Here is a 21,504-nt window from a genome sequence, read left to right as displayed (position 1 = left end):
GTGACCACCATTACATAGGCCTTTTTTCCGAGGTGGCGAGGTTATGTGAAACGCTAAGCATGGTGGTCGTCATCCCCTTTGTATTGCATGTGAATTTCCTTCGTCTGTATTGATCTTTATTACGATCAAAGTGAACTCTTGGTGCGCTTAGTTGATTTGCGTGTCGACTGCAACAAGCAATAACACAATGTCACTGTCGTATCTTCTTACATTTGGCTTGGCTGATCAAGGAACACAAAACAACGTGGAGTATATTCTAAGAGCAATATATTTACTATACATAAAAATCTGAGTTCTTGAAACCATCTTATCATGCAAAGAAAATGTACTGCGATATAATGTCTGATTTGCCATTGCCACAAATGATATTCCAGTGCACTGACTTGTTTTATTAGAGAAGGTTTTTCCACCGAGTCATTTTATCCTCGTGGCAAAGCGGGACATCTTCCACAGCAGTGAGGCCACGCCCCCATCGGTCCACCTGGCGCTCCGGGAGGATGCTGGTTTAGGCCAGCGACGTCTTGGCACCTGTATTAAAATGGCCAGTTACTCCAAGGCCACATATTTTTTTTTTAGATATGTGGCTCAAATTTGTCTGATAAACGGCCTATTTGTTTTTAGAAGCTTCCGATCTTAAACTCTACAGGATCTTTCATAACTTTTCTACTAATCATGAAAATACAGCGTCGCACTAAAAATGACCTTCAGATAGCACCTGCTGTTGCCGCGCCGCAGCATCACGTAGCTGTTCGGAACGCTCTAAATATTACAAGCTATGATATACTAGGTAACACGGACGGTATCGCTAACGCCATAAGCGTTATCAAGTGGACGCTCCTAGCATCAATTTATCCGCTCATCTATTCGGGTTAGAATGGGGCCGCTCACAGCTACCGGAAGGGTGAAGGTAATCAGCAGAGCGTCGGCGTTGTTGCGACGCGCGCCTCCGACGACGTTACGAATGGCGCTACGAATCTCACCGCTGCAACCACTGTTTACGAAAGACGGCGACGCCAACACGGTCCCGAAGGCGCCACTGCTTCGAACTTCGCCGGGAAGGTCACCAGCCGTTTGGGAGCGCAGGTTTCTCAGCTCGCGACTGCTTCTGCGCAGAGCTGATACACGAGCGGACGAGACGACGGTGAGTTAAACAAGGTTTATGTACAGCATATATACAGAGGCGTTACAAATTCGGCACTGGGGCCGACAGAGACGCGAAGAGCCGAGCTCTTCTCTCTAACACATAACTCTACTCTCAAATGTATTCACTGTCCAAGGGGGGTCTCTTCAACGCGCCGCAGGGCTTCTTTTATATGCACTGGGTCCAACTCGAATGTCCAATCAGAAGCGCCGCTGGTCGCGAGGTTAGAATCCTCTAATGAGGTCGCCGCTGGGCCGCGTCCTTCTTTATCATCGAATCTGGAGAGGCTGCGCTGCAGGTGGCTGCACCCAAGGACGAGTGACGTCGCCGCGCATTGCGTCAGCCGCCCCCCCCCCCCCCCCCCCCAGACAGGAAGACGCCAGTTGTTTACTCGACGGGCTCGCTGGCTGCGCTGACTCACTGCACGTGCGCGCCAGAGAGGCGCCGCGCGTGTTTACGCCGTTGAGTTGTTCGCGTCAGGCGGGCTGCCTTGACAGAGATTGCCTTTTTCAGAGGCACGGACGTTCGCTGTCGACTCACAGGCATAACAGCACCCCCGCCGCCAGACAATGCGCCGAAACGACGAGCTGCTCCCACGTGGCTCGGACGTCAGGCGCGCTCGTTCGCCAGGTCCCACCAGGCTGGTCTCCAGGGCCATGGGGAGAATGCAGCTCCAGACTCTGTTCCGGGAACACATCCCATTCTTGAGGACGGATCCCAGCTCCACTGGCTTGTCGCCACAACTTGCCGGCTAGCTTCGCTCGTCTCTGACGATCATTGGTTTCAGCACTTGTCGATGGTTCTGCAACTTGTCAAGAACGGTTCGACAACAGACAACACACGACACAAGCAAGTGCCCTTGGTCACCCGACAGAACACCAGACAAAGTATAGTTCAACATATACCTAGCTACGTGTCTATCGGAATTTCGTTCCCTCTACATCAAGAGGCACATGTGGGATACAAGACTCTTAAAATGACAACTCAATTTTTTTTTCCCACGTACAACAACGTAACGAATTAGAATACAACATAAAGTTGGCCCCTTGAGCTCACTCTGGACGAGAGCGCTCAGCTCAGGTCGTGATGAGGTCAAAATTTTGCCCCGAATCGCCAGCGAAAAACCGAAAGGCGGAGAAAGTATTAACTAAACGCACGGCTCAATGCACCTGCATTAGCGTATAGCTTTCCTTTTTTTAGCGCACGTCGAAGTTGTGCTGTCGGAGTATCACGCTCCAACTCAGTAACCGGCCACTTTTAGGCGACGATACCTATGCGGTACCAAGAGTGGCTCACACTTGAGACGTTGCACAGGGGAACAACGATACGGCTTGCTACGGATTGACTCCTCACCGCTTAGCTCGATATCGTGTTCGATCACCCTCGTGTTTCCCGGGCGGTCCGAAAATACGTCTCCAAACTCGGAAACAATCTTTCTCAGGTCCTCCTTCCGGACTTCACTTAACCTAGGCTCTAGGTTTATCTGCTCCCAGATTACTTTCGATCCCCCTTCGATTACCTCACAAGAACTAAAAATTTCTGCTTCCTCTTCCTCTGAAGCATTCAAAAGCTGATTTACGACCGCTTGATGTTGAACGTAGGGTTTCATCAAGTTGTAAATTTTGTTCTGCCGCCTTCCTAATTTCACTTCATAATTCGTATCGGGAAGCTTCGATATTACATTGGCAGGCTCTTCCCAATCAACCTCAAGCTTGTTCCTTTTGGACGGCTGCAGCAGCATTACCTGACTTCCTACCTCAAAAGCGCGCTTTTTCGCCGATTTGTCGTGGTACTCCTTCGACAACATGTGTGAAGCTTTCATGTGGCTTTGCTCTAGCGCTTTAATCGAGGGGTCCGCACACTGCTCTCGAATGGGCGTTTCTCGATCAACCCTCGACAGCTCACTCCAACTTTCCGCTATAGGCGAGAGCGTTGCAGCCCTCTCGCTCTGACTTAATGGCGCCATGTCGTCTCCCCTTGCTACGGAAACCGCGCCGGTCGCTTCAGCGACGGGCCGCTCGCGTGACTGCTCACATGACTCACGCGGAAAATTTCCTCTCTGAGGTTCCGTCGACTCGCCGCCAAGGTCACACAGATCTGCTGCTTTTGAACTTGTTTTTCCACATAGAACAAGATCAAGCTCCCGCGAAAGCTTTCGCGCTTGCGATCGCGTGAGGGCCATGTACGCTAAGTTGGGGAAGAACGATTTACCCTGCTGTTTAAGAAGCTGCTCTGAGTTGTTGGAGAAAAGATAAGGAAAACGATCATTTAGCGCGGCAGACACAGCCGCTTCGGTGCGAAGCTCACCGAACGGGCCTTTAATGACAACCGTAGCGATTGGTAAGCAAGCACTCTGCTCCTCGCCGACTTGCCTGATCCACGCGCGTTCTCCTGTAAAGTCATCCGGAGACACCAATGAAGGATGGACAACATCCATGGTTTCTGCTGAGTCGCGAAGTACTCGACACTTTTTCCCATTCAGACTAATTTCTTGGATATACGGCTCCAACAACCGCATGTTCCTTTCCGATTCTCGGATTGTTGCAAAAGCAAACTTTTCGTTACAGTTTATTGCGATGTTCCCTTCCTTTTTGCAGTTGTAGCAGATTAGTGGCTTCCGTTTGTTTTCCGATTCTAGGATAGTTGCAAACTTTTGCTTACAGTTTATCGCGATGTGCCCTTCCTTTTTGCAGTTGTAGCAGATTAGCGGCTTCCGTGATTCAAACGCCCGTGTGGTAGAAACCTCACTCGATTTCTCCGCTTCCGTTTGCCCTTCCCCTACAGTGTCATTCGTAAGAGACGGGTCCTTCTTGAAATTACGGTGCGGAGCGGGTTTCCGTTGATCAGGTTTCCTTGAAAAGCCCTCTTTCCTTTCATCCTTTTCAACGCGCACTGCCCTGCTATGCAACTTTCGGCGAGTATAATACTCCTCAGCTAACTCTGCTGCCTTGTTTAGCTGTACTTCACCAAGTCTGTCCTGCAGCCAAAGTTTGACATCCTCCTCGATGCAGCGGTAGAATTGCTCCAATGCAACGCATTCCACCACTTTATCGCGGTCGTCATGAACACCTTCACCCTTGAGCCATTCAATTAAATCAGCTTTAAGACGAAACGCGAAGTCAACGTGTGACTCATTCCCCCTTTTAGCATACCGGAACCTTTGCCTGAAAGCCTCGGGTGACAACTTATAACGTCTCAAGAGCACTTCCTTAACCTCGTCATAGCTCTCAAACGCTTCCCTCGACAAGCAAGTTATCGCGTCGAACACTTCGCCGGGAAGAAGAGCTAACAGGTTCTGCGCCCAAAGAGACCGCTCCAAAGCGTTTCGCTCACAGACGTGTTCAAACTTGACGAGATACTTCGCCATGTCCTCGCCTACTACGAACGGTGGCAGTTGGTCCCGAATTCTAAAACCGCTGACCTGAATCGTCGGAGAAGCTACGCTAGGCGCTTGCGAACACTGCAGTATCGCCAATTCTATTCGTTTCAACTCGAGCCGCTCCTGTCCCTCGGCTTCCTCACGGCGTTCTCGCCTTTCAGCTTCTTCACGTTCGCGAGCTTCTCGCCTTTCAGCTTCTTCGCGAGCTTCTCGCCTTTCAGCTTCTTCGCGAGCTTCTCGCCTTACAGCTTCTTCACGTTCGCGAGCTTCTCGCCTTTCAGCTTCTTCGCGAGCTTCTCGCCTTTCAGCCTCCTCGCGGCGTGCTTTGATATCCACCCAGGCCTCATCGACTTCCTCAGCCGACACTCCCTTATCCTTCATGATCTCAAGGATCGCTTGTTTTCGTTTCGCACGGCCCAAAGTAATGCCGAGTTCCTCACAAATTTCGATGAGTTCCTTCACTTTAAGGTTCTCCATCGTTCACACTAGCCTCTTGCTGTTTGCCCCTGTTAAGAATTTACTTGCCGTACCGACTATGAGTCTACTAGCAAGACGCACAAGCAATTTTTCACACTCCCGTGTTTACCCCCTCCGCATTAACTTTGGTTTCAAAGCACTTCGACTTTGCCTGAAACGATCAAAGCTCACTTCAATGCTTCACACAGCCCTTCTCTAAACTACTACAACCTGAGCTAGAGTAGTCTGGTGAACTGAGGGGAAAACATCAGGCACTCACCGCATCAATGTCGCTGACGCCGGCTGATCCCACCGCTGCCAACCACTGTTGCGAAGCGCACCTCCGACGACGTTACGAAGGGCGCCTCGAAATCCCACCGCTGCCACCACTGTTGCGACGCGCGCCTGCGACGACGTTACGAAGGGCGCTACGAATCTCACCGCTGCAACCACTGTTTACGAAAGACGGCGACGCCAACACGGTCCCGAAGGCGCCACTGCTTCGAACTTCGCCGGGAAGGTCACCAGCCGTTTGGGAGCGCAGGTTTCTCAGCTCGCGACTGCTTCTGCGCAGAGCTGATACACGAGCGGACGAGACGACGGTGAGTTAAACAAGGTTTATGTACAGCATATATACAGAGGCGTTACAAATTCGGCACTGGGGCCGACAGAGACGCGAAGAGCCGAGCTCTTCTCTCTAACACATAACTCTACTCTCAAATGGATCCACTGTCCAAGGGGGGTCTCTTCAACGCGCCGCAGGGCTTCTTTTATATGCACTGGGTCCAACTCGAATGTCCAATCAGAAGCGCCGCTGGTCGCGAGGTTAGAATCCTCTAATGAGGTCGCCGCTGGGCCGCGTCCTTCTTTATCATCGAATCTGGAGAGGCTGCGCTGCAGGTGGCTGCACCCAAGGACGAGTGACGTCGCCGCGCATTGCGTCAGCCGCCCCCCCCCCCCCAGACAGGAAGACGCCAGTTGTTTACTCGACGGGCTCGCTGGCTGCGCTGACTCACTGCACGTGCGCGCCAGAGAGGCGCCGCGCGTGTTTACGCCGTTGAGTTGTTCGCGTCAGGCGGGCTGCCTTGACAGAGATTGCCTTTTTCAGAGGCACGGACGTTCGCTGTCGACTCGCAGGCATAACAGCGTGGTGTGCTACTTTGCGTGGATATATATATTTATATATATCATGAAGAAGAGTTTTACTCGGGACGAGCTCGAGCTGGCAGACACTTATGATGATATCTACAGATAAGTAAATTATACAAATGATGATGACACGTCCGATTGATAAAGAAGAGTCGGTGAGTACGCTCACACTAATTCCCCGTCACGCTGGAAGTGGCCTCCTGGCCGCGCGAGAGACAATATTAGGAATTGCGTCGGGTATACAGTTTCAGTCGAGAAACGTGCACAATTTCTGTCCCACGGCAACGGTGGTCGGAGGGAGCGTTAAGTGGTGAGGTACGGGAAATAACCGGGGACGTTTGTTCAATCACCGTATAAGGTCCTATAAAACGACTGGGAAATTGTTCACATAAGCCGGGCACACGCACGGGAGTCCACAGAAGAACTTCGTCTCCTGGGGAAAAGATGACAGCACGGTGAGTTGAGTCGTAGCGAGACTTGCGAGCTTCTTGAGAGATGCCGGTGTTGATTCGGGCCAGATGACGGCTGTGCTAGAGGCGAGACAAAAATTGTGCGGATAAAGGGCCTGCTGAGGTAGCAGGAGCCGAAAGGAAGGAGACGTCCACAGTTACACTTGGAGAGCGGCGATGAACCAGAAAATTGGGAGAAAAGCCGGTGGTGCGTTGCGTAGCCGTATTGTAGGCGAACGTTACGAATGGCAAAATGGCGTCTCAGTTCGTGTGGTCAGGGTTAACGTACATGGCAATCATGTCCAATAGGGTACGATGGAAGCGTTCCGTCAGGCCATTTGTTTGTGGATGATAAGTAGAAGTTGTCTTGTGGATGGTGTTGGCGGTGCGTAGAACCTCAGCAACAATAGAGGAAAGAAAAACCTTGCCGTGGTCGCTGAGCAGAGCACCTGGAGGTCCATGACGTAGGAATATGTTACACAGAAAAAAAATCAGCTACTTCAGTGGCTGTACCAGCGTGCAGTGAGGCTGTTTCCGCATAACGAGTGAGGTGGTCAACAGCCGTTACAATCCAACGATTTCCATCGTAGATCACGGGAAGAGGGCCGCACAAGTCTATCCTAACGACTTCGAATGGCAAAGCGGGACAAGGAAGAGGTTGAAGAAAGCCAGAACGAGCAGTAGTGGGTCGTTTCCGCCGTTGACATAAGGCACACGAAGAAACATATTTGGCAATGGCGGATAAGAGGCCAGGCCAGGTGAACCGACTGCGTATTTTGTCGTATGTTTTGTGATAGCCGAGATGCCCAGCAGCAGGATCATCGTGGAATGTCTCGAGAACCTGACGTTGTAGACAACGTGGTATAACGGGGACCCATTTGTTTCCTTCAACGTGGTAAATATCGCGATGTAAAACACCATCGTGAAGCTTGAATTGTTTCAGTTGTCGGCGAAGTCGGGCATTCGGAGGAGTGAATGTGCCTTCTAAGCGTGCTATTATGGAGCGGCAGTAAGAGACAACGTGTTGATGCGACACAAGGGTAGAAGGGTGGCCGGATCGTAGCCAACTGAGACCTGCGATGGGTAATGCTGCGGTGGAAATTGGTGACGGTGGGCTATTACGGTTGGGTAGAGGACAGCGAGAGAGAGCATCAGCATCTTGGTGCTTCTTATCAGACCTGTAGACGACATCAAAGTTGTGCTCTTGTAAACGAAGCACCCAGTGGCCAAGACGGCCCGATAAGTTCTTGAGTGACGAAAGCCAGCACAATGGGTTGTGGTCGGTGACGACTGTGAAGTGGTGGCCGTGGAGGTATGGACAAAATGTTTGTACCGCCCATACAACAACGAGGCACTCTTGTTCGCTTATTGTGTAATTTTTCTCGGCAGCAGTCAAAGCACGACTGGCGTAAACGATGACACGTTCGCGTGCGGTGTTGTCACGCTGCAGTAGAACGGCACCGAGAACATCACCACTGGCGTCAGTGTGAAGAATCGTGAGTGCACCTGGATCGAAGTGACATAGTACCGGGTCGGATGTCAGGGCTTGCTTCAACGCCAGGAAAGCCTTTTCACAGTCTTCGGACCAGGCGAATGCCTTGTTACTTGCGAGCAGTTGATGGAGCAGAGAGGCAAGCCTTGCGAAATCGCGTATGAAGCGCCAAAAGTAGGATGCCAAGCCGAGAAAACTGCACTGGTCTTTTTGACGCAACAAACGGGGAAACTTGAGGACGGCGGCAAGCTTTTCAGGATCTGGTCGAATACCGCCTTTGCTGACTAAATGCCCTAGAACCTTGATCGTCTTGCTTGCGAAGGTGCTTTTTTTTCGTATTCAGCCGTAAACCAGCTTTGCAAGGCAACCTAGGACTTCTTCAAGACGTTGCAGATGTTGCGAAAAGGTAGATGAAAACACTATGATGTCGTCGAGGTAGCATAAGCAGGTTTTCCACTTCAGGACACGCAGTGCACTATCATCATACGTTCGAAGGTAGCAGGCGCGTTACAAAGTCCGAAAGGCATTGCGTTAAATTCATATTGCCCATCTGGGGTGGTAAAAACCGTCTTCTTTTGGTCAGATTCGAACACTGGTATTTGCCAGTACCCGATCACAGGTCAAGGCTGGAAAAATACCCTGCGCCATGCAACGAATCTAGTGCGTCATTGATTCGTGGAAGAGGGTAAACATCTTTGCGCGTTATTTTGTTCAGTGCCCGGTAATCAACGCAAAAACGTACTGTTTCGTCTTTCTTTTGCACCAAAACAACTGGCGAAGACCATGGACTTGAAGAAGGACGTATGATATTCCGTCGAAGCATGTCTGAGACGTTTTTTTTCGATTATCTTCTTTTCTGCAAGAGACACGCGCTATGGGCGCCGGTGAATAATTCGGGAGCCATCAGTCTGAATTCGGTGAGTCGCAGAAGTTGTCATACCAAGGACAGCAGAATGAACGTCAAACAAGGAGAGATGTCTGTTCAATAAATTCGGCAATTCTTGACTCTGGGCTGTTGTCAAATCAGGGCTTATCGTCACCGATAGAGAAGTAGGAGAGTTGAGCGGCGGCGTGCTTGGCTCTGGTAGGTCTTCTTGACTTGGAAGGGCAACAATTGCAACGGGATGCGGGTAAATAGCGCGTGTGACTGTTGACCCACAGGGCAACAATAAGGGTTCGGGGGTCTGATTTAACGCAGTTATAAAAGCAGACCCTTAAAAAAACGAACAAGGCCTGGAATGATGAGAATGCCTCGATGTGCCGTGTGGCCATAAGGTAGTAGAAGCACGTCGCCATCCACAATGTTGATGCGATCAACGCTAATTACTTCTTCTCGGGATGGCCAAAGAACCTAATCCAAATTGGTGACGAGACGAATGCGCTCTTCGTGTTCCGATACAGAAGAGCCAGTGGGATTGAGGTGGATGAGGCGCTGACGGCAAGATACAGAAGCACGTGCATACGACAAAAAATCCCACACCAAAACGCCATTCTGAACAAGGCGCCGTACCATTTAGCAGAGGAAGAACGTATTTCCCTCATTCTCAGCGGCATCGAGAACGACACATGGGCCAACCCACTCGCAGCGCAGCTGTGTGGCACAGTAACCGAACTCATTGACAAACAGCAACAGCAATATGGTGATGGATACCGTCTATTGAAAACACGAACTGAACACTGGGTGAGTGGGCGACAAATGGTGTTCGTCGCACCACGGAGAGACGTGTCCGAGTAAGGTGTTGTTACTTTGCGGAGACAGGAGCAAAGGTTAGAGCGAATAATGGAAATAGCAGCACCAGTATCCACTAGAGCTTCAACGCGTATACCTTCTACTAACACTGTTAACAAAATCGATGGTCTGTCTGGAGGAATTGTTGGCTGTCCGGTGGATGCAGTTTCCCCTCCTAAAACTGCATTGGGGAGTTTTCCGAGTGGGCATTCAGAACATTGGAGGCAGGTCGCACAGGCGATACGGAACAGCAATTGAGAGATGGTGAGCGGCGGCGAGACTCGCGGGAGTTCACAGGCAGACCAATACCGTAAGGTGGAGAGGGCGAACGCTGAAAAGAGGACCGGTAAGGCGTGCGCTGGTAGTTCGTGAGTGGACTGAAGCGTCCGCGTTCCTCTGGAGCATAGCCACGTTGCTCGTCCTGTTGGCGCCTTCAGCAAAAGCGAGATATATGACCCCTAGCTATAGTCCCAATAATAACAGATTGGGCGTGGGGGACGCATCATAGCGTAATACTGCTGTGGGCGCATCGGTGGGGACACTGACGCCACAGGTACATGGCCACCTGATGTAGCCGCTGGGATAGTGGTGGGTGCTGAGAGCGCCGCGACTTCTGCGTACGTTGGTACCTGATGAGGTCTGGATTCGGCGGAACAAGGTTGATGTGACGCAGATGCAATCTCTTTCCTAATGACGTACCGCAAGTTGGTTAGAGCTGAGGCTAAAGTAGATGGTGGAGTGCAGGAAGAGCAGCGCCCATGAAGCTCCTCACGAACGATGTCGCGGACCAGGGCACGAATGCCGAGGGCCGCAGGAAGACGAATGTCCGAGGCATCATGGCAAAGACGAAGAGAGTGAAATTCTTCTAGTCTCTGGCAAATGGTGATGACATCTTGTGTCGTGGTAGGGATTTGCGACGCAAGGGCGTTGAATGCGACGGTATTTATGCCTTTGATAATATAGCGTATTTGGTCGCTTTGAGGTATAGATGAATTTACAGGCTTGCACAAGGCAAGAACATCCTCAATGTACGAGGTGTATGATTCACCCGCCAGCTGAATGCCCTCAGGAAGCTTCTTCATTGCTGCTTCAGCGCGAACACTAGGGGAACCAAAAATCTGACGGATCTACCGTGCGAACGTGTCCCAGTCGCGAAGATCTTGGAGGTGGTTCCAAAACCAGGTTTTCGCAACATCACTTAGGTAGAAAGAGACCGTACGTAACTTGTGTGGAGTATCCCACCTGTTCAACTCGCTGACGAGGTCGTAGGGGTGTAGCCATTCTTCGACGTCATCCCCTTTGAGACCCGAGAATACTGGCGGATCACGCTGGCGGCTGTGGATGGCGAGGGTCAACGGCGGAGGCTGCACTGGGCTGGTGGTGTCGGATGGACCAGGATTGTTTTGCGGTGCCATGGCAGGTGGTAGTAGACGACGACCTGAGCGGAGCTCCAGTGGTAACGTGCGAGAGGACTTGGGGATCGAGAAGCACCATCCACCACTTATGAGGAAGAGCTTTATTCGAGACGAGCTTGAGCTGGCACACACTGATGATGATATCTACAGATAAGGAAATTATACAAATGATGACACGTCCAATTGATAAAGAAGAGTCGGTGACTGCGCTCACAATATATATATATATTGTAACGAGCGCAGTGGGCATGGAGCTCGAATATAGAAAAGGAAGAAGACTTGCTGTGATCGCAGGCTTGCGTTCAGTTAGCCCTTGCGCTCAATAAAGCTTTCGTTCGCCGAGTCAACTCCTGCTGGTTCAACACCCCGTTTCAAGTGGTGGAAGTGCTGGGATACATCTGGTCCTCATCCTGGAGCTTCGTAGCCGCACACTCCAACCACCTTCTGCGATGACTGATCCGTGACCGTCTCAGGCCACCACTCCAGCTCTGGCACCCATACCTGTCTTCTGCGCTGGCGCTCTCCGGCAGCGCGACCCCCCCATATTTGGTGGCACAGAGGACCAAGATGTGGACAACTGGATTGCCGAGTATGAACTGGTGAGCGTGTACAATAAGTGGAACGCAGCCGATAAGCTCACAAATGTGAATTTTTACCTGACCGACGTGGCGAAACTATGGTACAGAAATCATCGAAGTGATTTCAGTACGTGGTCGGAATTGGCAAAAACCCTCTCGGAAGTCTTTGGACGTCCTGCTGTCCGCCGCCTTCGTGCTGAACAGCGCTTGCGTGGCAGAGTACAGAGAACAGATGAGACTTTCACGAGCTACATCGAAGATGTGCTCTTCCTCTGCCAGCTCATCAACCCGACTCTGGATGAGGCAGGCAAGATAAAAAACATAATGAAAGGAATCGACGATGGTGCATTCCAAATGCTTGCTGCGAAGTGTCCCCAGACAGTCGCCGAGGTGATTCAGCTCTGCAAAAGTTATGATGAGCTGCGTAGGCAACGTGCTTCCACACGTTGCGCTGCTCAAGACACCGCGGACCTTTCATCCCTCGACTATCGCCATGACACTGCCGACCACTCTGCTTTAATGCCACTCATAAAGCAATTCATACACGAGGAGGTCACCAGGCAGCTATCTATAATCACCAGAACTACCGAGCCGATGGCACCTTTATCGCCTTCCCTTCGTCAGGTCATTGAATCGCAAGTTGCCGAAGCATTGCCGCCAGCTCCGGCTCCACCATCTGTTACCGCACCACTAACATATGCAGCCGCTGTTGCTCGGCCACGCGCTCCATCGTCTCCGGCTATCTACGAAGCAACTCGCCACGTTTATTCGTCGACGCCGCCTGCCCACCCGTTGACTGTCCCGTCTCCGGCGCTATACGAAACAACTCGGAACGTTTATATGAAGCCGCCGCCTGCACGACCGTTTCCGGTACCTTATTCGGCGACAAGTGCCCCTACCGTCAGCCAATGGCGCACTCCGGATAATCGGCCAATATGTTTTTCATGTGGCATCCCAGGCCACATAGCTCGTCACTGCCGCCGTCGCAGCTTCCCTTCTCATGACATTGCAGGGGCCTCACACTACATGCCCATTCAGCCGCGATATCCCGTTCCTGCCGATCCACCTCTAGACGTACGTACCGGCCGCCGCCCATCCGGCTCAAGCCGTTCGCCTTCTCCTCGTCGCAGATCCATTTCTCCAATGTTACGTCGCAACAGCCCACCGCGAGGGGAAAACTGACGGGCGCAGTTCCGGAGGCAAGAACTGCGTTGGCAGCGAAAATTTCAAGACCTAACTGCTGTCCCCCGAACGAAATCGAACTCTATATTGATGGCATAAAGGTGCACGGACTTGTTGACACTGGAGCTGCCGTATCTGTAATTAGCGAGAAACTGTGCCGAAACTTGAAGAAAGTGACCACGCAACTTACCGACCTATCTTTGCAGACAGCTACGTCCCATCAAATTCAGCCTTCAGCTAGGTGCACTGCACGAGTCGTCATTCAAGGTGCGATGTACGTCGTCTCATTTGTAGTTTTATTCCGTTCTTCGCATGACGTTATCCTTGGATGGGACTTTCTTTCGTCAAATTCTGCTTTGGTCGACTGTGCTCGTTCTGAACTCGCATTATCTGTGCCGTGCTATGACCCCGACGATGGCGCTTCGTGTAGAGTGTTTGCTGCTTCTGACGTTGACATTGCGCCTTTCTCAGCTGTTGTTGTCTCGGTGTCGTGTGCCTCCCCCCCGAAATCGCCTGTGTTGTTTATGCCATCGGTCCCATCTGCGTGCCGTCGAAATATCATGCTTCCGTTTGCCGTCGTCATTTTTCGCAATGGTCACGCTGCCATTTATGTGTGCAATCCCTCGGACAGCCCGTCATCCTTACTACGTGGAGAATGCCTGGGAAGCTACGAACCTTGCGAGTGCATTCTTCCGGCTACTATACCCGATTCAACGGTTTCGCTCCCAATTTGTGCTGTCACTCCTACCAACGCGCCTAATGATGCTCTGGACGTATTCTCGGATGCCATCGACTCTGAGCTCGCACCAACTCAGCGCGAAGAGATTATAAATCTTCTTCTCCGCTTTCGTTCTTCGTTCGATCGTGACCAGTCAGGCTTAAGCCGAACCTCTGCGGTCGTTCACCGTATTGACACCGGTCAACAAGCCCCACTAAGGCAGCGTCCGTACCATGTGTCATCTGCTGAACGCCGTGTCATCGACGAACAAGTGGACGACATGTTGAAACGTGGCATCATCGAGCCCTCCAACAGTCCCTGGGCTTCACCGGTTGTTCTCGTCAAGAAAAAAGACGGATCCATCCGGTTCTGCGTTGACTACCGCCGACTCAACAAGATAACGCGCAAAGACGTATACCCTCTGCCGCGCATCGATGATGCTTTGGACTGCCTACAAGGAGCAGAGTTCTTTTCTTCGTTAGATTTACGCTCCGGCTACTGGCAGGTGCCCATGGCAGAGGGTGACCGCCCGAAGACAGCCTTTGTAACACCGGATGGACTATATGAATTCACCGTTATGCCCTTTGGCCTCTGCAATGCGCCTGCCACTTTCGAAAGAATGATGGATACCGTCTTGCGAGGTATGAAATGGAAAACGTGCCTCTGTTATTTGGACGACATTGTGGTATTTTCAAGCGACTTTGCGACCCACCTCAGCCGCCTCGAGCAAGTTCTTACGTGCCTTTCAACGGCGAGACTTCAACTTAACTTGAAGAAATGCCACTTCGGCGCTCGCAAGCTTGTAATTCTCGGCCATGTGGTTTCTAAGGACGGCATTCTCCCGGACCCTACGAAACTTAATGCAGTCGCGGCGTTCCCAAAGCCAACCACTGTCAAAGAGCTTCGAAGCTTCATCGGCCTATGTTCTTACTTCCGGCGCTACGTCCGCAATTTCGCCTCCATTATCGCCCCCTTGACCAATCTTCTTGCCGGAAGGTCTGATTTGTCAGCGTGGTCGCAGGCGTGTGATGATGCATTTCAGGAACTCCGACGGCTTCTCACCACGCCTCCCATACTCCGACATTTCGATCCATCTGCTCCAACGGAGCTTCATACAGACGCTAGTGGCGTCGGGCTAGGGGCCATACTGGCCCAACGCAAGGATGGCTTTGACGAGTACGTCGTTGCCTATGCCAGCCGCACCCTCAGTAAAGCCGAGAAGAATTACAGTGTAACTGAAAAGGAGTGCCTTGCCATTATTTGGGCAATTGGAAAATTTCGGCCTTATTTATATGGACGTCCGTTTGATATTGTAACAGACCACCATGCGCTTTGCTGGTTATCTTCACTAAAAGATCCTAATGGTCGGCTCGCTCGTTGGGCATTGCGGTTACAGGAGTTCGATATCCGTGTTGTCTACCGTTCTGGCCGTAAGCATTCCGACGCCGATGCCCTGTCACGTTCGCCATTGGCTTCAGAACCTGTCGGCTCGCCTATCTCCACCAGTGCTGCCTTGGCCATCAGCATTTCGGACATGCCTTCCGAGCAACGCAAAGATGCTTGGATTTCTTCTCTTTTGGACTTGCTCTCAAACCGGACGCCCGCTCCAGTTTCCAGGACGCTTCGCCGTCAAGCAGGACACTTCGCTATTCGGGATAACCTGCTTTACCGCCGAAACTACAGTTCGATGGGGCGTAAGTGGTTGCTCGTCATTCCCCGACATCTGCGCTCTGACATCTGTGCCACGTTCCACGATGATCCGCAATGTGGCCACGCTGGTGTGTTAAAAACATACACTCGCTTGCAGCTGCGGTACTACTGGCGCGGTATGTACCGTTTCGTTCGCCATTACGTAAGGTCTTGCCTTACGTGCCAGCGACGCAAAATGCCCACTCAGCATGCCACAGGTCCCTTGCAGCCGTTGCCATGTCCAGCACGAGCTTTCGATCGTGTCGGAATCGACCTTTACGGTCCGCTTCCCTATACTTCGAGTAGCAACCGCTGGGTCATTGTCGCTATCGACCACCTAACGCGGTACGCTGAAACAGCTGCGTTACCTTCTGCTACCGCAAAAGACGTTGCGTGTTTTATACTGCAAAACCTGGTTTTAAGGCATGGAGCACCTCGAGAGTTACTAAGCGACCGCGGCCGCGTTTTTCTCTCCGATGCTATCAAAGCGTTGTTGAGCGAGTGTCGCATCATACACCGCACTACCACAGCCTATCATCCGCAAACTAATGGGATGACAGAGCGTTTTAATCGTACACTTGGGGATATGCTGGCCAAGTACGCTTCATCCGACCTGTCAAATTGGGATAGCATACTGCCTTTTGTGACATATGCTTACAACACTGCAACGCAAAGCACCACTAGATTTTCGCCTTTCTTTCTTCTTTATGGACGCGAGCCATCATCAACAATGGATAGTATTCTTCCTTATCGACCGGACCCTTCAGAGATAACTACCGTTTCTCGAGCAGCAGCACACGCTGAAGAATGTCGGAAGCTTGCTCGTGCGTTCACGTCACATGACCAGACGCGCCAAAAACATCGCCACGACGCATCAGCCACGCCTATGAGCTTTGCACCGAACTCACTGGTGTGGTTATGGATTCCTTTTACTCCTCCAGGACTCTCCCACAAGCTTTCGTCCAGGTACCATGGCCCTTATCGAGTTATACGCCAAACATCCCCTGTCAACTACCTGGTCGAGCCACTGGATGCATCTCCGGACAAGCGCCGTCGGGGACAAGAAATTGTACACATTTCTCGGCTCAAGCCATACCATGACCCTTCTGTGTACACCTGTCCTTAGGTCGCCAGGATGGCTCCCTCATCGCCCGGGGGTGATTGTAACGAGCGCAGTGGGCATGGAGCTCGAATATAGAAAAGGAAGAAGACTTGCTGTGATCGCAGGCTTGCGTTCAGTTAGCCCTTGCGCTCAATAAAGCTTTCGTTCGCCGAGTCAACTCCTGCTGGTTCAACACCCCGTTTCAATATATATATATATATATATATATATATATATATATATATATATATATATATATATATATATATATATATATATATAATTGATTTGTGGGGTTTAACGTCCCAAAACCACCATTTGAATATATATATATATATATATATATATATGAGATCTAACAGACAGTAATGCCAAGGAAGGTATTAGAACCAATTGAATGTACATAAGAAGAAATAAAAGTGGATGAAAAAATAAATAACCAGCCATGGCATTACTGTCTGTTACATCTCATTAATATTGTGTTAAAACACGGAAAAACGAGCCCTTCGGTATACACTTCTTTATCTTATATATATATATATATATATATATATATATATATATATATATATATATATATATATATATATATATATATATATATATATATATATATATATATATATATATAGTGGGAGTAATAATTCCATGGGCCAGTCAGTCTTCTTGAAGGTATGGGATATGGCACAATGGCAGCGTTGTCAACAAGGATAAATATACTTCCCAACAGTTTCGGGAGGGGTTCTCACTTCATCAGGGGATGAGTTATACTAACATGAACTTCCAAACTTCGTTGCTGCCGCGTCCCTCTCGCCTTGGAAGATGTTTGCGAGAGTGAGAGAGAACTAAAAAAGAAAGAAAGAAAGAAAAAAAGAAAGAAAGAGAAGAAAAAAGACGAAAAGAAAAAAAGAAAAAAAGAAAGTAAAAAAGGAAGAACCACTGTGAACACTGAGAACAAAACCAAATGTCCAGCACGGGATTAGAACTGGATGTGGACGTACATTTGGTTTTGTTCTCAGTGTTGACAGTGGTTCTTCCTCTTTTTTTACTTTTTTTCTTTTTTTTCTGGGCTGGTTATTTTTTCATCCACTTTTCTTTCTTTTTATTTACATTCCATTGGTTCTAATAACTTCCCCTATACATTACTTGGCATTATTGTCTGTTAGATTTCATTATTATTGTGTTAAAACACGGAAAAACGAGCCCTTAGGTGTACACTTCTTTCCCATATATATATATATATATATATATATATATATATATATATATATATATATATATATATATATAATAAAAGCATTAAACTAGAGCAGAAATGGTTGCAACTCAGGCGAGCGTGTTGCATTTTTTTTTTTGCTTGTCCCTGCCGTCTAAGCATTTTCAATACATAAGTATGAATAAGTACTGTTAGGTTTGGCCTGGGGATTCGTCTCTCAATCCCTTCGGCGCCAAGTCTGACGGATGCTGTCAAGTATTTGAGAGATTATCCAGACCAGGCGGCGGGCAGAGGCGAGTCCCGTCCTTCAAGTGCGGACCCTTTGGTCGTCCCTTCAAGCAGCAGCGTGACTGATGGCCTCATCGACTCGTCGGGCGACAGGAGGGCTGGCGTGGCCGGCGCCGGAGCTGAGAGAGAAGCGGCGCTCCCTTTTGAACCCCAATCACCAAGCCGACCGGTCGACTGCCTATGCTCGTCAGGCATTGTACGTGCTAGCCGAAGGGCGAGACGTCGTGTAGCCAAGACGCCGCTAACCATTCGAGAGAGGCCAACAGAGACAGCACCTTCCTGGAGGAGACCAACGGCCACCGCAAATTACCTCGCTAATTGAGCGAACAAAATCGGCGGACCCTTTGAAGTATGCTGCCCGGATCGTGGGAACTCTCGAGTACGGCACACACACGACGAGGAAGAGCCCTGCTGGCGCCACCACAGTGCAGTGTTCACGTGGATCTTGCATGCTCGCCTCCCTCACCTGTGTGTGCGTGATTGGTGTTCGACTCTGAGAGGAGGATCCCGACAGGGCATAAAACGACGCGGCAGAGTGCTGGACATCGGGCTCTGAACTATGTAGTGTTCAACCACCACGCTCGTGGTTTGTGAAACCACTATCCCTTCTTGTCTGTAAATAGGTGTAAATAATGTCATAAACCCCTGTTATGTTTCCCGTATCCTCTTGTCAGCGTTCAGTTCCTCCACTGGGATGCCATCACCTGCAACTTCTTCCTTCTTCAACTCTAACAACTGGTGGCAGCGGTGGGATGCCATCAGCGACCTTCGCCAACCCTAACAGTACCAACTAGCTCGCCTTAATGCTTTGCCGTTGTTGTGATCGGTCTGCCTGGTTTGGCGCTGTTTGGGCGCATGAGACGTTGAGACTGAGCATACCCTGATTTGATCCGGGTCAGTGCTCCCAGAAATGCGCCATAAGCAGCGACAACACGACAGCAGTACTTCGAATTTTGCAGCCATTTGTAAAGCCCTTTGAACATGTCCGACCGACTGACGGACTAAGAATGGCTGTTTGCAGTCAAAACGGCTTAGAAAGGGTGGCCGTTTCTGCGTTGCACAGGACGAAAATCAAAGCCTCTGGGATCCATACTTGGGTGCGTTTCCCACGTTATTCGTGGGGCCTTCGTGCCGCAGTTTTCCACAAACCTTGGCCTGCCCGGCGCCGCACACTCATCACTGCAACAAACCACACTGTTGACCTGGACGTTCAACCCAACGTCTCTGCACTGTACTGTATCCCGCAGCGTTTTCTCCCTCACCATAGACGAATTGGGTGTGTCTCTTTCCTCTTTCGTGGGTTGAGAAGGGGGCAGCGTTTCACCTTCCCATTTTTGAGGCAGAGATGAAAATGGCATTTTCATTGGGCTGTCCTGGCCTGCATTATTTTTCCTGCAGGGAATCCTAGGAAAACCTTAGCATAAAACGCGATCGTCAAAGCGCTCTATACAAGCTCCCAGAAGCTTCCATCAATCTTCCATCAAGAGCTTCCATGATGTTACCATCAATCACGTAATCACACTTCTTAAAAATGCAAATTCTCTAAATAAACTCTTCTTCTTGTCAGCTCCGGCTACTCTCATCGACATCTCCCCGAGACATTGGCTGGCTCTGGTTCTCTGGACAGACCCTCGACTACACCACAGTGTCATTTTACATCATTTCATCTCTCCATGAGCTCAACACAGGCTCATATTGACGTTAATTGATTGATTGATTGATTGCTTTATTTGCTTCGTCACAGTACAGTGTAACAGGAGGCGGAGGGAAAAGCCGTAATGACGGCTTGAGGGATCCTCCGCCCCCTTTGTGAACAATGGCAGCAGATGAAGGACATCACAATATCATACACTTTCACATTGTTTTACGTAAAGATCATGCCACAAAGGAAGGAAACCTGAAAACGTAGTTGAAACATAGCTTACACAACAAAGGAACTTGCAGCAATCTTCTGCACCTGAATAAATACATAGTTTATAGAACATATAACATAGTTTGCTACATAGTTTATAGAACAAAAAGAGCCGCTAATTCTGCGACACTTAAAAGAGACACATCTATACCTTTGCTAATATAAGTATTCAGAATTCGCGGTAGAGTACATCGAAGCATCTGAAAACCATAATTAGTGCGAAAGTACGGAACGTTCCACATTTCTGTATTTCTTGTTTCATACGCCTTCAATTAAGTCTCCAGAGACATCAGCAATGCTCAACATATTATTCCTGAAAAACTGCTCCTCTGGAATTGAGGGCATTGACGGAAAGGACCTGATATTCGTTTTACGAGCTGACGTGGAACTACGCTATGGTTGGATACTGCGACGAGAAACTGCCGGTGTCTTGCTTGAACCAAAGAACATTGCTCATGCGAGATGCATTTGGATGCCTGAGTCATTATTCAGACAGGAGCTTTGAACCAGGGTCTTTCAATAGTTTTGTTCGAGCTGGTGGTCAACGAACAATTTAGTAGGCAGTTAGTTTGAATTGGAACAATTTAGTTTGAGCAGTTTCACATGCTCAAACTTATTAGTGGAATAATGTTTGTAGGCCTAAATGCAACTATTAACTTTTTTTCTAGCAAACCGTTAACATTGCGTACATTCAACAGGCACATGAACAGATGCTCCTCCAATTATACCAAGACGGCAACATCATCCGATTTGCTATTTCTGGGTAGGTAATTTGTGGCGGTGCCTTCTCCGGTGCCTTTTAGATGCGAAGCAGCTCTTTGACTCACGTGTGTAACGCCGTACGTATACGTGCGCCCGTATGAACGCGCTGCAACGCTTTCCCCTCGCGACAGGTGTTGGGCTGGTGCCAAGTAGGTCACGCTGCAGGTGCGTGTTGACGTCACACTCCCCTCACATTCTTCTATCGCAAGTGCGTGCTGACGTCACTCTCTCTCACTCATAGAATGCTCGCCGCAGCGCCCACAGCTGCCGCGCTAATCTGCCCACTCGCAACACACTTCTCTCTCGCTTCACCCACTCTAGATACCTCCCGCAATGCTCGACCGCGCGTCGAGTAGAAATACTCCTTCGGCTCGTTTATCTGCGACGAAACAAACACCAAACCCAACCCACCTCCCATCTCATTGCGCTTCAAACAAACGTTTACTCGAGTAAACGCTCCACGGAGTTTCGCGTCAACGCCCGATTCACACGGGTCAACACCATGCGCACCACTTCTGCTTCGCATCCCATGAGGATTCTCTTAGGGAAGATGGTCCATAATCTTTAATAGCCTCTTAGCGCGCTTGCCTTTTTGTCATACTGACAATTTGCTTGTCAATCTGACCAATGGGTACGCGAAGAGAGCGTTAAATGACAAGAGCGTATTGTAAAACACATCGCTACAATACACCCGTCCTGTAGCGGAACCATTCACTACCACATCGGTAACGATACCTTTGGTTTGAGACATAAAAACAGTAAGTGCATAGTATTATTATTAAATGCGAAGCATTTCTTAGCGAACTTCGGCGACATTGAGCGTATCTATCTATCTATCTATCTATCT

General features: G+C 49.8%; 1 protein-coding gene across 1 annotated transcript in view; it reads right to left on the bottom strand.

Annotated features, from left to right (window-relative positions):
- Positions 1-368: 368 nt before the first annotated feature.
- The window catches only part of LOC142766997 (uncharacterized), a 34,220-nt gene continuing 13,084 nt past the window's right edge, over positions 369-21,504 (bottom strand). The window contains exon 4 of the mRNA XM_075868210.1: positions 369-528. Coding sequence (XP_075724325.1) covers positions 420-528 — 109 coding nt within the window. The 3' untranslated portion in view covers positions 369-419. The remainder of the gene's footprint in view (positions 529-21,504) is intronic.

Source organism: Rhipicephalus microplus, chromosome 7 (assembly GCF_043290135.1).
Source record: "Rhipicephalus microplus isolate Deutch F79 chromosome 7, USDA_Rmic, whole genome shotgun sequence".
In the NCBI taxonomy this organism is placed as follows: domain Eukaryota; kingdom Metazoa; phylum Arthropoda; class Arachnida; order Ixodida; family Ixodidae; genus Rhipicephalus; species Rhipicephalus microplus.
Note: the sequence above shows the minus strand (reverse complement) of the source record. Positions and strands in the feature narration are given on the sequence as shown.